This window comes from Neoarius graeffei, chromosome 2 (assembly GCF_027579695.1).
Source record: "Neoarius graeffei isolate fNeoGra1 chromosome 2, fNeoGra1.pri, whole genome shotgun sequence".
Lineage (NCBI taxonomy): Eukaryota > Metazoa > Chordata > Actinopteri > Siluriformes > Ariidae > Neoarius > Neoarius graeffei.
The window spans coordinates 81,330,997-81,348,466 of record NC_083570.1 but is presented as its reverse complement, the minus strand read 5'-3'; the positions used below and the strand labels follow the sequence as shown (position 1 = coordinate 81,348,466).

Genomic DNA, 17,470 nt, shown 5'->3' with positions numbered 1-17,470 from the left:
GAGAGGGAGAGGGAGTCTGGCAATAGCAGCAGCACAGAACACACAATTGCTGAGTGATCGTGTGAGACCGGCAGCGCTTGCCTACTGCAGACACTGCTGTTTGCTGACTGAGTTGTGCCGAGTGGAAACGGTCTGAAGCTAACGCTGCCTCCCTCTGTGCTGGGATCGAGAGAGGGAGTGACGTGGCCAGATTGCTGCTGCAGAACTTTGCAGGCAGCCATGCCAAAGCTGTAACGGCCCTGTCCCTCACCTGTAGTCTCTCGCATCTGGAGGGTGAGCGCAAAGGAATAAGGGGAGGACTTTTTGGACCTCAGCCGAGACCGACCGCAACACCAGCTGGATGGGGGTTCTAGTGTGTTGCGACTGCTTCTTTTATAGGTACCAGTTTTCCCACCTTTTTCTCTCTTGCTGTTTACTTTGCGTCTGCAGGCATGTCAAGTTTGCTTTCTCTTAGTAGTACCGGTACATTTCCGCTCTGCTTCTCTCCTCTCCTCCAGTGCTGCTGGGGTTGTATGGCAAGAGACGTGTAAAAATACGGTGCCCAGGGACCTTGGGTGTGAGTAAACGTAGCAATTCACCAGAGTTTTGTCTCTGTATAGGCCATGATGTGGCTTCTTTGTGAAGTTGAGGGCATTGCCTGTTTGGACGTGGTATTCTCATATAGCTCCTCCACCCCCCGAGTACCAAGGGCACACGTCACCCTGTTAAAGGGTAGTGGCAGCTTTGCTTCTGCTTCGAGTCTGTTGTAATAAGTTTGCAAAGTGTTGGGCCAATGCAAGCATGTGCTCATATGTGGAGTGTGGATGAAAACAGGATTTTTTTCCTTTCACATGTGGTTGAGGTTTTCTACCCACTGCAGAACGGTTCTATATATAACCGTTTGCTGCAGCTCCAGGATTCTTGGTGATGCTCGCCAAGAGTAGAGTCACATCTGCATCTGGTTAAAAGCATCAGACTGTAGTGATTCATGCCTCTTTCCTCCTCTTTCGTTTCTCATGCATGCACTTGGAGGAACAGCCTGGTCTTTGTGTGCTTGCAGTGGGTTGTGTTCTGCCCTCCTCAGCAGGCATTACCTTGTGTTGGGACCCTAATTTACCTCCGGTGCTAAAGTGAGCACTCCTTATCAGTCAGACTGCAGAGTTAGCAGGCCTTCAGGATCTGGGTCGTCCTGTTATAATAAACTAAGTAATGTCGTTCTGTGTGCTAGTTTATTTAAAATTCTCTGCCCTCGTATTTCAGTAGTTTGGTATCATACCATATGCACTTTCGTATAAACAAAGTCGGAAGGCATTCACGGACTCCTGATTCGGTCGGTTGCTCTTTTTCATGTGCACGCACACAGTCAATAAAGAAATCAATGAATGGAAAAACTCAAACGGTAGGCTCAAACGAGCTGCTCATGCTCACTGCTTTTAGTATAAACAACCATCTTGAAGGGTGGTACATTTACACTGTACTTGCACCATCCCAAAGCCATTTCCTGTTTGGAATAATGTAAACAAAGAATCAACTGAGTTTTTCTAAGCTTATGATTTAGTCCTGCTGCAATCATTACCGTCCTCCCCCCCCCCCCCCCCCCCCCCCCAATAAGCAAATACTTATGATTCCAAGGCCTCACAGTAGGGCGTAAATAGCACATTTAAAGTGTTTAAAGCTTAGTGTTTCTGAAACAACAAGCAGTATTATCAGCTTTGTCATCTGACTCAGCCTCTATTTTGTCTGATGTGCTTCAGTTCCTGGCTGTTTGAATTCCTCCTAGCTTCAGAGATCCTGTGGTGATGGTTATCTCTCAAGGTTGAATACAAAACCCCCTTTGCAAGACCTCGATTAGTTCTTTGCATTGACATTTACGTGATAAACTATTTACTGAATAAACATACGCAGAGGTTTAATACTGGTCCTTACAAATACCTTCCTTTTACTGTTGAATAGCAGAATGTACGTTCCAGGTTCCACACATTTTAATGCAGTTATCCAATAACCTGAAGGACACTTTGGGCAGGAAGCAGTGTGTAAATGAAATTTAAAGTGAAAATTTTTGATAGAACAACTTTTTTTTTTAATCTGATCATTGTATTTTAATTTTTTTGTATGCTTACTATTTTAAGTGCATCTACTAAATCGAATACTTTTAAGCAAACAATGCCATTGTGTCATACTAGTAATTCCAAAACAGTAAAATAAAAAAAATTAAATGTTTATTTTAATGACAAATCACGTGCCATGTATCTGTATTCATCATGTAATGAGTTTGCGGTTGTAGGTGAGAATGTTTAAGGTGTTAGGGGGAGCTGTGGAGTAGGGGGAAAAAAAAACATCTTTGTGGGGAAAAGTCTCATCCTAAGACAGACCTGGGCATTTTACGGCCCGCGGGCCGCATCCGGCCCTTTGGTTCATTCTGACCGGCCCGCGTAAGGTTAATTAGAAATTACAAAATAAACGTATTCTCTAATTTTACCTCATGCATGGACTGAATGTGCATTGCTTTTATTTTGAAGTTGTGTTCAACAAAAACGCAACGCGCGCGCGACATGAAATCCCACGAAACCTAATCCCGCGATAACTACTTCCATAATTTGTCCAGACCAACCACAAACTTGTATGTCATCCTTCAAACGGTCCAGCCAATCACGTAGTGTGACGTCACCAGCAGGCGCCGGAGCCCGAGCCGATCTGTAGATCTGATACCTACACCGAATCGACGTTGTTGCGAGCAGGTCACATGAGGTGATTTAGACTACAAATGTGGGCATCATTATTATAATATGATGTATCTTGCTTGATACTTGGAGTAGAAAGACAATATTGTGATGTCTTTTATTGTGTTTTGGGGTGAATGTGACTGAAAAAAAATGGTACAAACGTTCACATTTTGTTAACCATTGTTTTGGGAAATTTGATTGAATAATGACCTTTTTTTTTTTTTTTTAAGGCAACCTTGTTTTTTCCATACTCTTAGCAGCTTGTAAAAACAATGTTATTTACTGCTTTATATAAAGAAATACAATTAATATTATGCAGAATTTAGTTCAGCCTTTTGGTCCAGCCCTCCACTAAATTTTCTGTTTCTCATGTGGCCCCATGGAAAAAATAATTGCCCACCCCTGTCCTAAGATGAACTTAAGAAGGACCTCTGTATGTGGACTTGATTATGCCTCATATGAAGTGTACATCTCTTTCTATGTGGAGTTTGCATGTTCTCCCTGTGTCTGCGTGGGTTTCCTCCAGGTGCTCCGGTTTCCCCCACAATCCAAAGACATGCAGTTAGGTTGACGTGGGGTGGCCTTGGGCTGAAGTGCCCTTGAGCAAGGTACCGAACCCCTGACTGCTCCCCGAGCGTTCTGGTGTGGCTGCCCACTGCTCTGAGTGTGTGTGTGCGCGCGCGCGCGTGCTCGCGTGTGTTCACTGCTTCAGATGGGTTAAATGCAGAGGATTAATTTCACTGTGCTTGAAGTGTGCATGTGACAAAGGTTTCTTCTTCTAAAGTTAGCTTTTGCATTATACAAACTGGACTGCAATCGTTCGTTTTAAATTGTATTGTTGGGTGATTCTGTATTCCCCAGGACTTTCCCACTCATGTGAGTTGTGTACTTGGACCCCCTGTGTCTACGGTGCGGTTGATCGAGTGTGTATCTGTTTCATTCAGAGCTGCAGTAAGCACGCGATGTAACTCAGACAGGAATACTGCACAATCACTCAGCGTCAGCTCCCAAGGTCAGTCCATTCAATCGGTGCCTGGTAGCAGAGAAAGGAGCGCTCTCCTGCTCCAGCCCTGCCAGCACATAGCTGCCTGATTACTTCAGAGCTTGGCAGCTTCCTTTGTTTTTGGGCAATTGGGCATATTGCAGAGTTTATGGCCAGACTCCTATAAAGACGCCATCTTGTCTTTCTCTTTAGGCTAAGTGATATTCAACGTAGAAATGACCTTTTTTTTTTGTTGTCGGGCTTCTTATTTTTTATAAATATAAAAATAAGATCTCATGAAGCAACTCATCAGTGGACGAGCTGCAAGGAAGGACATGGTATTGCTCAGTGAAGCATGTTCCTGCAGACGCTTCACAGGACACCGAATGTCTGTGACTCCAAATGAGGTAAAGTGATGAGTATACAGGACAGAATGTGCACAGCTTATTGAAAGTACACAAGCAGGTCTCAGTACTGCATGGTTGCTTTTTTTTTTTTCTTTTCCCCTCTCTCCATGCTCTGTTCAGTCCCAGCTGATGATGAGTTTGCTTATTCGCGGTTGAATTTACTCAGGTGTGCAAGAGCACCAAAACTGCACAGCAGCAGTTCTTGAATGGACTGACTTGTGTAAACTTCACCACACAAATTAGCAATTTTCTCCTGGTCTCACTAGCGCTGCAAAAAAGCAATGGATTTTGATGAATCATTGACATGATAGGCAGGAAGTAAGGTCTGTATAGATGATACAATAATGCATGTTTTTCCCTCGGGCGGCACGGTGGTGTAGTGGTTAGCGCTGTTGCCTCACAGCAAGAAGGTCCAGGTTCGAGCCCCGTGGCCGGCGAGGGCCTTTCTGTGCGGAGTTTGCATGTTCTCCCCGTGTCCGTGTGGGTTTCCTCCGGGTGCTCCGGTTTCCCCTACAGTCCAAAGACATGCAGGTTAGGTTAACTGGTGACTCTAAATTGACCGTAGGTGTGAATATGAGTGTGAATGGTTGTCTGTGTCAGCCCTGTGATGACCTGGCGACTTGTCCAGGGTGTACCCCGCCTTTCACCCATAGTCAGCTGGGATAGGCTCCAGCTTGCCTGCGACCCTGTACAGGATAATCGGTTATGGATGGACGGATATTTTTCCCTCAAGCACATCATTATTGAAAAGACTTTAAAGGAAAATTGCGATGAAATTAAAAAAAATTCACAGCTGAACTATCTTTATCTTAACATTTCATTTGTTCATCTTCAGTAAGCGCTTTATCCTGGTCAGGGTCACAGTGGATCTACAGTCTATCCCAAGGACAACAGGCACAAGGTGGGAATACACCCCAGTATGATGTTTGCTCATCATAGAGCACTACATATGCACAAATTTGTGCACGCATTCATACCAAGTAGGCTACTTTAAGGTGGACTGACAGTAGACCTGCTGGCATGTTTTTGGGAGGAAACCGGAGAACCCGAAGGAAACCCACACAGTCAACTTAACATGTATAAATCAATTTGGACTCCCCATCTTCTAGCTTTTGTTAGCTGAAAACTTGGAACATCCCCCAAAACCCACAGACCTACTGGTTGTTTTTTTTTTTTAACGTCAGCGTGTTCAGGTGCTGTTCTTATGCGCAAGTGCCGTTGCACTGACGTCTGTCAACGTCTTTTATTTCAGCGCAGCATCACAGTACTGGCAAGGCACACCATTGTCTTTCTTTGTAAAATGAAGTAAATGAATAAAAGGTCTTTGTTCACCCATTTCAAGTCTTGCAGCTGCTTCTTCTGTTTTGTGTAAATTATTTCTGAATAAAGTGCTCAGTAATTACACCGTGCTCTTGCATAGACATTAAAATTATGACCTCTGACTTTAACTTAAGAGAGGACTGAAAATTGTTTTTAATGTAGTCGTCTTAATTCTTAACAATAACAAATCAAAGTTTGATTATCTATTAACAACGCTAACTTGGTTTGTTTTTTTGTTCAGCGTTGACCACAGCCAGAACCGTCCTCTTATTTAATCAAAACATTCCATGATATTTTTTCTTTTAATCCCTTCATAGAGGTTGCTTGCTTGTTGGTCTTGGCTTTGCCCCACTGGGGTTTGGGTGTATCGTGTGACTTGTTGTGGACTCTGTTCTGCAGAGACTCGTCATGACTTATTCTCTGGTGTCCTGTCTCCTAGCGGCTCTGTAAGCTGCTTACAAACAACATAATTTCCATGAGACTCACCTGAACCAGGCCACTCTTGTGGTTTCAACAGCCAATCACAGTGCTCGCCTAAGACCCCACCCACCAATCGTGGCGTACCTGTTGTTTTTAAAAAGTGTTTCAGCTGCAATAAACAGTGTGTTTTCATGCATTCTGCCAAGTGTTTGGCAGTGGCTGATAAGTAACTCATGTTCCCACTTTAGCTGTATTTGGTGTAAATGTTTGAGTATGTTTGATATCCCTGGCTCCTTCAACGAAAATGTGCTGCTCGTGTGTGTGTGTGTGTGTGTCTCTTTCTCTCCCCCCCCCCCCCCCCTTTTTTTTTCTTTCCCCCTTTTTTGGTGAGCATTGTGTAATTATCAACTCTGCAGTGTGCTGAGGAATGTGTGAACCTGAAAATGGAGGGAACCAGGCTGTACCGCTGAAGCTTGGTTTTTGGTTAATGTGGTCTCGCTTCAGCGGATGGTGCCTGTGTTTTTAATGAGATTATTGAGATTATTAATGTTTATCCTGCTCCTCCTCCTCTGCAGGGCTGGAATTTGGGTGGGCAAACATTTTCATGAGCAGGAATATTTTTGCGAAATGCTGCTGTAACTTGTGTTGAGTTACAAGATTTTTAGAGTTTTCAAAAATTAAAAATTTACTGGAGGTGTGTGTGTGTGTGTGTGTGTGTGTGTGTGTGTGTGTGTATTATATATACACACACACACACACACACACACACACACACACGTCTCCAGTAACTTTTATATTACGTATCTCCAGTAATTTTTTTTTTTCAACTTTTGTTTTTGCTGAATGACGTTCTGCTCTTATGCACGAGGGGTTTAAAATCATTCTTGATTTGGTTCTCAGTGCATTTCTATTAAAGAACACAGTCAGTTCTGCAGTATTTTGTCCTTGAGCAACCCTTACATAAAACACCACTACACACACTTACTTTTGTTGCACCACATTATGATGCATCACGAGAAGCATGGCAAGTCTACAGAGCCAAAAGGGGAGAAACAGCTGAATGGTGTGTGGGGGTGGTTTTTTAATTTTATTTTTTAAAATTTTTTTAATGACCCAAGTTCCCCAATTTTATATGTAAATTTCAATGATCAATGATTTAAAATAAATATATATAAAATGTATTGAATTAATGGCTGCACTGTTAGTCTTGGCTAGAAATTTACCAGGGAAATATTATGCATTTTTCAAGACCAGTGTTTGTCCTCAAATAGCTTGTGAATTTGCTCTCAGTAGAAGAACAGAAACATTGGCAATATTAACCAGCCTGTTACAAACTCTCAAACTTTTGGCTAAAAAAAAAATGTACCGGTCTGCTATAATAATGTGATAATTAATGTACATGTTTTTCCATTTGAAATTCCTCAAGGAATTTTGGAGAGCTGAGTTAGAACTGTGAACTCGATCAGAAACCACAAATAATTTCCTAATTCATAGAGAATTACGCAGTCCCACTGCTTATTTTGCACACTGTTTTATTTGCATAGCTACTACAGTTGTCAAAAACAACACATCTTTGTTGTCTTCCAAGGTCTCTGAGGTTTGATGCAGTTTATTGTAGACAACAAAACTGACCGTAGTCATCAATCTGTCCAAGTCTCTTTGTGTGGCCTTCACTTGGCTCGGAGTTCCTGGCCTCTCTCCCTCCTCTCACTTTTGGTCTTGTAAAGACATGGCCAACTGTGGTCTGTGGTAGAGCTCTGTCCCTTCATACACACACAGTCCTTCTCTGTCCTTCCTTTCACATCGCTCACACACACTCACAAGGCCGGAGTTCAACTCTTTTTGGCCCTCGTGTTATGCATGCTTGTTTACAGCACCCGTCCCTTATCGTGTGTACCTAATGATGAGGAACATTTGTCTTTGCTTAACCAATGCCTCTGTTTGCTGTAAGCCTGGAATAAATACTGGCTGGAGAGTGGAATAGGCATTTTTGCTTATACAGGTGTTTTTTGATTTAGAAAGAATTTGTTGTATACAAAGTAATATGTTCCATGAACTTTGTTAAAAAAAAAATTTAAAAATCTTAGTGGGAGATTGTTCAGTTTCATTCCCCTGGCCCTGCATTTGCTTTTCAACAGACAGCCACTAGGAGGCAGTATGGTGTTGGAGCTGATGTTATCTCCTGAATTAAGCTCAGAACCAGTGTAGAGGAGTTACAGATCGGGGTGGGTTTCCCAAAAGCATCATAGCACAAAGATCATCGTTATATGGTAGAGCGAGCATCACAATGAACACTCACACACTCTCTCTCCTAGTTAAGAGGCTTTTGGGGAAACCCACCCCAGTTTTCTTGATCAGAGGTCATCTCTAGGGCAGGGGCCTAGAGAAGTCTTGCTATGGACAAATTACTTCTGAGCAGTGTTCTCATACATTTTTTTGCTGTATGAATCCCCTGCATGGGTTGTGTAAGAGAAATCTGATACATTTTAATACAAAGAGCCATAATTAGATGGAGATCTGTGAGCTGTAAAGTGAGCCATAAGATAGTGTAAGGTGTGTAGTGTTGCTTCATGCTTGAGTCTTAACCAGTCAGTGTTGTGGTGTGTTTGTCATCCACGCTGGGAAGCCGAAGAGCCTTTTAATTCACCCCGCTGGCACCCATTCCAGGAATGAACCATCTTTCCATTCTCATTATCTCTAGCCGCTTTATCCTGTTCTACAGGGTCGCAGGTAAGCTGGAGCCTATCCCAGCTGACTATGGGCGAAAGGCGGGGTACACCCTGCACAAGTCGCCAGGTCATCGCAGGGCTGACACATAGACACAGACAACCATTCACACTCACATTCACACCTACGGTCAATTTAGAGTCACCAGTTAACCTAACCTGCATGTCTTTGGACTGTGGGGGAAACCGGAGCACCCGGAGGAAACCCACGCGGACACGGGGAGAACATGCAAACTCCGCACAGAAAGGCCCTCGCCGGCCACGGGGCTCGAACCCGGACCTTCTTGCTGTGAGGCGACAGCGCTAACCACTACACCACCGTGCCGCCCTCCATCTTTCCAGTCATACATATTTGTTTGTGTTGAGTAAAGTGTAGAGCTGTAGCTGTACAAAGTCTACAACCAGTCTGATATATTGTATAATTAAAAAAAATCAGTGTTTCTGACTAGTTACGTTGTGTTGGAGTACTCCAGCTTTTTAAATCGAATATCTATTCATTGCAACTGTAGAGTAGGCTTATTTATCACAGCTATACTTTTGTCATATTTACTGAGGGGGGACTGAAAGCCAGCTGTTGGATGCACAAGTCAAGACTATAACCATCAGGCCGACACTACTGGTATGTATTAAAGTGCATATCACGGGTAAATTCAGGAGCAAGATCAATGTAATTCTCCTATTTTATATTAAACTTTGGTCAAATATCTGTAACATTCTGCATTCTCTGCAATTTTTTTACCTTGCGCAATACTAGAAAAATTCAGTTGAAATCAAGCCATTTGAGGCGAATTGGTCCGCCTCTGAAAAAACTTGGCATTTGGATTTCCCGGCAAACATTGATTTTCGTGACGTCACGTGCGGGACGCCTCCCTCTGAATCCTACGTCAGCGCTGGTTTGTTTATGAGAAAACGACCTGGTGGTTTTCTGCAAATTTCTTCAACGTTATCGCGTAATTATTAAAATGGTTAATAGATGCATCATAGGAGGGTGTAGCAACACCAATCTTGATGGGATTACTACTCATTGTTTTCCAAAAGACCGGACAATGGGAGAGAAATGTGAGCGCTTGGTCTACACAGGCTGTGCACTGATGCCATGCAAAGCTCGCGCAGCCTGCTGGCGCTTCCGCAGGTAACGTCACGAATCTGGCTCCAGACTCCCTTGGGATTTTTCCAGACGCATTTTATTGTATTTTTTTCTGCTGTAGACAGATGGCCTTGTGCAAAATTACCCTTCTTGATGAGTGTGTAAAGGGACATACTTTCATATAAAAAAAAAAAAACCATGGAATTGGTCCAGAATATGCACTTTAAGATATGACGGACATGAGAGAATTTCTTACCATAGATGTTCTTACACAAGTAAAACCTTCTAAAACGGCAGTAATGCAGTAAGAAGTTATTTCCAAAGGTTTTGTGATGTACATATCCAGTTAGATGTGTGTTTTTACACGTATACAGTACCAGTCAAAAGTTTGGGGACACCTTCTAATTCAACGTTTTTCATTAATTCATGTCTTAAAATAATGTCATTTCTGTTTACTTAGTTGAGCGGTTCTTGACATAATATGGATTACTGCAGTTGTGGAATAGGGCTATTTACTGTATTATTTACTGTTTGATCTCAAATGCAAGCCAAGAAATTCCACTCCTTAACTTTTGAGAAGTCACACCTGTTAATTGAAAAGCATTCCAGGTGACCTACCTCATGAAGCCATGCCATACCTCATACCAATAGTGTGTAAAGCATCAAGGTAAACGGTAGCAACTTTGAAGAATCTAAAAAAAAGAAACTTTAAACCAAAAACCTTTTTTTTTTTTTTTTTTTTTTTGTTTACATTGAAATAAAAAAAGCACAACTTTTATTCATCACACACTTGTGAAATTTCCTCTCTCTGCATTTAACCTATCTGAAGCAGTGAGCACACACACATACCTAAAGCAGTGGGCAGCCATGCTAACAGCGCCCGGGGAGCAGTTGGGAGTTAGGCACCTCGCTCAAGGGCACCTCAGCCCAAGGCCGTCCCATATTAATCTAACCGCATGTCTTTGGACTGTAGGGGAAACCCACGCAGACACGGGGAGAACATGCAAACTCCACACAGAAAGGCCCTCGCTGGCTGCTGGGTTCAAACCCAGAACCTTCTTGCTGTGAGGCGACAGTGCTAACCACTACACCACCGTGCCGCCCATTGCTCTACAATACAGAAAATAATCAAAATACAGAAGAACCTATGAACAAGTAGGTGTGCCCAAACATGCGTGCAACAGATGCGGTAAATATTAGATGGAAAATCACCAGCCTTTAATGTGAATTGTTGCAGATGTTGATTTTGTATCTGTGGTCTGTACAGCAGAGAGAGATGAGCGCACAGGGATTGTGCTTTCATTTGATCATCACTATGGATGGAATTTGAAGCATTGTTTTCTTCTCAAATTCTCATTCTCGCACCAAGTATGGTCTCAAATCATCGTTGCACCAATAACCCGTGGTCACATGAGCTGCTAATGAAGCAGATGCTGTAGTGGGGGCTGTAGGAGGATGGTAGAGATGTCTGCCTCTAAACACCCACCCGTTTCACCAAGCTGCAGCCCTGTGCTACGTAGATGGTCTCCAACCAAAGGAATGCAGGGAGTATGGCACGGCTCTGTGAACATGCCACAGCAGGCCTCTTCTTCCGTGTTGTTGGTGTTTGCACTATGCACATCTGCTTCTCTTGGATTTTTCTGTCCTAACTTGATTGCCAAGAAAAGTCTACATCTTGATGTGTTGACAAAATCCCAAAGTGGGGGGGAAAAAAAAAATTTAGGTGCAGCTTGATCAGGCTTGTTCTGAAAACACTGCTTACTTGCAAGGTTAGATCCATAACAAGATACTGATGTCAGTACTTGCAACTGAAGCAAATCTGTCCAGCTGTCTCTGACTGACTTTTGTTTTGTGTGTATGTGTGCGTATGTATTTTGTTAGCAGTCAACAGAGCGTGCTGGTGCCTGCAGGCCCTAACCCCTCCTGGAATGCAGACAGAGATACAGGACTGGTTTTATCATGGCTTTCCTCCAGCAGAGCTCTTGGGCAGAGAGAAGGAGAGATGGGGTAGCTGTAGGTCTTGTATTTCTATTGCAGTTTGCATTGTGTTAGTTTAAACGCCCTTTTCTTTGCACAAACTCTGATTGCTCTTTAAATTACATCTAAGGTAAACTTCTGTTGAGCGTTTTTGCTTCGTTAAAGTTTAAAGAGGGAGCTCCATTGTTAAGTCCGAGGCCCATAGGTTTTTTTTTTTTTTTTTTATATTTAAATGCTATTAGAATTACAAATAAGAACACAGTTGTTGCAACTGACCAGATTAGCCACTAGGTGGAGTGTACTTCTGAGAAAGGATTTCAGATGTGACGATGTTGAATACCTCATTTAATCAGTAATAAAATTGTATAGTGACCAAAAATAACTAACGTAAGAGTTAAAATGGTAAATGTCAGGCTGTTGAGCATAATTCATGCATGGATATTGCGTAAAGCAGCTGGAATGCTGAGGTTAATCCTCACAAATGCATAACGAAGTTGCTTGAATAGAGTTGATGTTATTGTGCATGTGCTAGTCTAACAAAAATTTACATCATAAAATCCCGGGTTTTCTGTGTGAGATGCGCTCAAATAGGTTGTAAAGTTCACTGATTTTAAATTGGTTTGAAATTTTTTTTTTTTTTGCATCTGAGTTCATCTCATCTCTAGCCTGGCAAGCCAGACTAAATGTGAATATTTAGTCTGGCCTCGATCCGTAGACATTTCCGACGGGTGTAGGAGGAACAACCCGCTGTCTTTCAAACTGTCTCTGTGCGTACAGGCCAACGCTCTGACCAATCAGCACAACAGTGACTGTGACGTAGTCAGAGCGTGCAGTGGGGGAGGCCTTGAAATAAATAATTTTTCAAAATGCGTATTAATTAATAAACAGGTTCTAGATATTAAGAAGTTTGGAGATAATGACCACATTTTTGGAGTCTGTACCACATACTTAACATACACTTATTTTTTTCAAGTGTTTTTCAAGGGTTTGCTTAAACTGTTTTTGAGAGTTTTTATTTAGTGGTGTTTGGTGAAATAATTTCCCTTAAATTTAAAATAACGGGAAAATAAGAAACAATCAAAAAGTAATGTTTCAAAGCTGTTTATTAATTCTTCGTACTGCACAAACTAGCCCCATCCTTTTGGCTACGAGCGGAGCCAGCTGGTAGATCAGACTTTTGCCATAGCCGGTCGGCAAAACAGCGAAAACGTCCTTCTTGAAAAGGAATGAGCGGAGAGCCTCTTCCTGCTCATGTTTCAACGAAAACTCCAAGTCTAATTCTTCTAAAACTGATTCCAAAGCGGAGTCAAACGCGTGCTCTTCACTAGCCGTAGCCATCTTTCCTGTTGTGCTTTCTCCAGCGTCGCGCAGCTTTGTCGTCACTCCTGCAAAAGCCCGCCCAAAGAATCCAAACAAAAACCTTGCGTTGTGATTGGCGGGCACAATTTGATGCCCGGGGTGTTTGTTTATATGGTGCGAGGTTAGACCCACTCGCTAGGCAAAAATATTTTTGGCCGCTAGGCGGGTGGGTCTAGTTTACTAGGCTATCTCATCTCATTATCTCTAGCCGCTTTATCCTGTTCTACAGGGTCGCAGGCAAGCTGGAGCCTATCCCAGCTGACTACGGGCGAAAGGCGGGGTACACCCTGGACAAGTTGCCAGGTCATCACAGGGCTGACACATAGACACAGACAACCATTCACACTCACATTCACGCCTACGGTCAATTTAGAGCCACCAGTTAACCTAACCTGCATGTCTTTGGACTGTGGGGGAAACCGGAGCACCCGGAGGAAACCCACGCGGACACGGGGAGAACATGCAAACTCCACACAGAAAGGCCCTCGCCGGCCACGGGGCTCGAACCCGGACCTTCTTGCTGTGAGGCGACAGCGCTAACCACTACACCACCGTGCCGCCCCTGCATCTGAATTCTGTTCTAAAAATCACAAAGCTTGTCCGCCATTATTAGATCGCAGTGATTTACAGGTCAGCGGTGCTGCATGTGTGACGACATATGTGCCACTGCCTTCTTGTGTGTCCACACGGACTCTATACTATTCTCTGCAGTGGCATGCGTTCTTGATATTGATTCTTTTGAAAAAGACATGAAAGCTCTTCAAATTCGTCCTCAAGCTTTGGTTGATTGTCTGAGGACGATTTAGAATCTATAGCCACGGAGAAAGAGGCGGACAAATACGCAAGGCAAGTCGCTCGTGGTGAAGAAGAGCAGCAACTGCTCCAGCGGTTTTCTGGAACCCAGGAAGTTAATACATGGTACAAATCATAGTTTGCTTATTACATTTTTAAATACTGATTTGGTGTTCAACTTTCACAGTTATGACAAAGCGGTGTCTTTGTAATTGTCAGTCTTTGTAACCTCACTTGGTAGGCACAAGGCTAAATAATGGCAGTAATTGTTAGGCCCTTACTTTCACCTTTGTGTCATACGCAGCGAGCGCACAGAAGCCAGGGATTTGTTAGGATTCACCTTCAAAATTAAGTTGCTCATTGTCGTTATTTATTTTTACTAAAATCACCGTGTCTCTGCAACCAGAAATTTTTTTTTTTTTAATTCCAAAACCTATGATCTTTTTACATTTCACTCATGTTGTAAGATAAGCTCTGAAAGAGATTATCAATAAAGAAAAAAATTGAGTTAGTTGAGTGAGAGAACAGGACGGCGTGGCCATTCATTTGATATTGAAATCATGTTTTTAGATGCAGTATCACGTCACACGTGTTTCAGTGGACAAAAAGGCAACGACAAGATTCAGAAATGCACAGGGAAGTTTATCACAGAGTGATTATAAAGTAATCTTCCAATGGCCTTTTCCTTCGCACCAGTTCCGTGATTACTGTAGAGACTTTACCTTTAAAATCAGCTCTCTGTAAAGAGACACCGCAAGTTTCAGGGAAGGGTTGGACACGAATGTATCTGCAGAAGATGGTTTTATTTATAAAGGTGACCGCAAGCAAACAATCCAAATCGGCAAGCAGAGATAAACGGTAAACAAGCGAAAGATCGGGAAATGGAAGAAACAGATGAGCACAGGCAAAGACGGAAGTGCACAAAAAAAATCAGGAAAACAGGAGATGAGGCTCCGTAATGTGTATGTAATGTAGTGCAATATTTCAGTGAGCATGTGTTTTCAGAGTCTTTATATAGGTGCACTGATTGCACCTTCATCTCGTGCACATGTGCATAGTTAATGGCGCGCGTACGAAAGTCTGCTCAGCGCACGTGTGGTCCAGAGTGCGCCTGAGAGTCTGGCTGAGGCCATTATTAAAAAATGTTCTGTTTCCGGTCCACCGGCCAGATGAGTGCCGTTTGTGCGGTTGAAATTTTTTTTTTTTTAACGCCGGGTTTTCGACATTTTTTTCGGGTTCGTAAATCTAAAATCGAACTTGACATTTACGCATTCCGCGCAGAATATAGAATCGAATCAGCTCTGCGCATGCGCCGTGCGGCACAAAAAAATGGCAGCCACCATGAAGGAAGGAGATCCGGAGTTTTCAAACATTTGCTTAAGTGTGAAATCGCAAAATGGTATTCTAGCGAACAACAAAATAGTAAAGATTCAGAAAAACAGATCATTCAGTGATCATTTTAATAGTGTAATTTCATCCGAACTAGGCCTAACGCTCGATTTAGAACTACAAAAAGTCCGTGTGTCGGACCATCACAAACCGTTACTGGAAAATTCGTTTGATCTTGATCCATCAGAGATGTTACAAACAGCTTTTGAGTTTTGTTATGCGAAATTCATTACCTACCATACTTTGTTAATGACCCTGACAGATCTGTAGGAGAACCTAATAGATCTATTCAAAATGAGAACGGAACTGAACAAAAAAATGCGTTTATGGAACTAATGCAGGTTGGCTGGACAGAATTAAAAACTGTCTGTAGCAAATAAAGTTTTTGTACAAGTTTCAGTTGATTAAACTGTAATTTTATTAAATGTGTCTGCTTTTGTAATAAAAAAAAGTACTGAAAGAAAAAGCAAACAGCATTGTGATTTCATATATATATATATATATATATATATATATATATATATATATATATATATATATATATATATATATAAAATATCTCCCTCCCTCCCTACTGAAAATTTTTTTTTGCTCACCCGATGGACAGGAAACGGATTTTTTTTTTTTTTTTGAAGGATGGCCTGATGCACGCGCCACAGCGCGCAGGTGCGACAGGAAGATCATCATCATGGGTTTTGGAATTTTGAAAAAAAAAAAATCTCGTATGGTTGCAGAGTTACTGTGATTTTGTAGTAAAAAAAATAAATAACGGTAATTGCACACTGACACTCTCGGTGAAAAGGATAAAAGACTAAGGACAACTAATACATTCAAGCAACAGGCTAAACACAAGCTTGACACTTAGTGTGCAACGGTGAGCTCTTTTTGGGATGGCGCTTCTGACTTCTGTTTCCAGATCGTAGGAACTGTTCCATGTACCAGATGTCACGCAAATCCTTCTGTGTGAATATGCCTCACAAATTTTATCTTTTTCAAAATGTATGGAGCAGACACCAAACCGTACTGTCTGCTTGAAGTTACCCCTCTCTGTTCGTACAAATCGAACTCATTCATTCTGTAAGTGTCCTGCTGACTTTGGGCTGTAATGGATCAAAATTCCACTTTTTTTTTTTTTATCTGCTACACTTGAACAGCCTTGAATGACACACCTCTTAGGAGGCATGCTTTTGGCTTTAGTTTTGTTGTGGAATTAAAAAAAATTTGTTAAAAATGTGCTACACTTTGCAAAGCAGATGAAGCCAGAAATCCCGTGAACTTTCAAGAGTTTCGCATATGACGTCACTTCCTTTTTGAATTAACAGTAACTTACCGGGAACGCATTCATGTAATGGCGGACTCAAAGAGCCAAACTTTACCAGCTAAACAGAACATGTTCCCGGTCTTGTATTAAAATACAGTTCAGACAGTAAACTATTTAACATGTCTATTTTTTTATACGGTATAATTTCCAGGGGTGATGTCATTTTCGTAAGACTAGCACTTTTTAAAAATGTGTGACTTGGGGGGGAATCTATCTGAAATCACTGGCTGAATTCTGAACAGTCAAGCATGACGACAAAAAAAAAAAATCAAGAAACCATAAATATATTTCACCTCAACAATTTAATTTCCTTTTTTTTATTTTATTTTAATTAATATTTGCCTCGGCTTTCTTCCTTTGTTAGTAGTTTGTCATCCTTCGTGATGACCATCACCATAGTGAAATGCACATGATGAATATAATCGGTTTTAGTGCTCATGTACCGACTGTCAAAATATCTGCATCAAAACAGACACGGGAACTTACACACTATGCAAATGAGGGTTTTAAAATAAAACAGCCCGATTAAAAATACGAAACGTCCCCACTTATCACCACGAGTGTAACAGTCATGTGAAACGGCTTGGAGTGACTTTTACGGTACCTCAGACAATGAGACGGAATAATGTGGACAAGGCTGATGATCAGTGCAGTAGCTCATGTCCCATCAGAAAACTTATAAACTTTTTGATAAAGTGTCACTAATGTCATTTTTCCTGTAACAAATGTAGAGACGGGTGGACGTTTTTACTTTGTTAGCTCAGGATAATATTAAATCAGGTTAAAATGATTCCAACAGAGAATAAAGAGGACAACCATTAGTAAGGACTCTTAAAATGGTTTATGATAATGTCATGATTTATAGTAATCTGGAGCTGTTTTCTATTTTAAACCCAGAATAACGACTGAATGAGTGTCACATCTGCATAGCCATAATATTTCCGTCAGTCAGTAGGCTAAAAATAAAGGCTGCTATAAATATCACGTT

The 17,470-nt window shown here is 41.9% G+C and overlaps 1 protein-coding gene across 3 annotated transcripts in view; it reads left to right on the top strand.

Moving 5' to 3' along the window:
- The window catches only part of mob2a (MOB kinase activator 2a), a 119,170-nt gene that overhangs the window by 82,833 nt on the left and 18,867 nt on the right, over positions 1–17,470 (top strand). Inside the window, exon 1 of one of the 3 annotated variants that reach the window (XM_060915052.1) lies at positions 40–378. The exons of the other annotated variants lie outside the window; for them this stretch is intronic. Coding sequence (XP_060771035.1) covers positions 341–378 — 38 coding nt within the window. The 5' untranslated portion in view covers positions 40–340. Of the gene's footprint in view, positions 1–39; positions 379–17,470 lie in introns of those variants that run through there. 3 annotated transcript variants of the gene reach the window in all.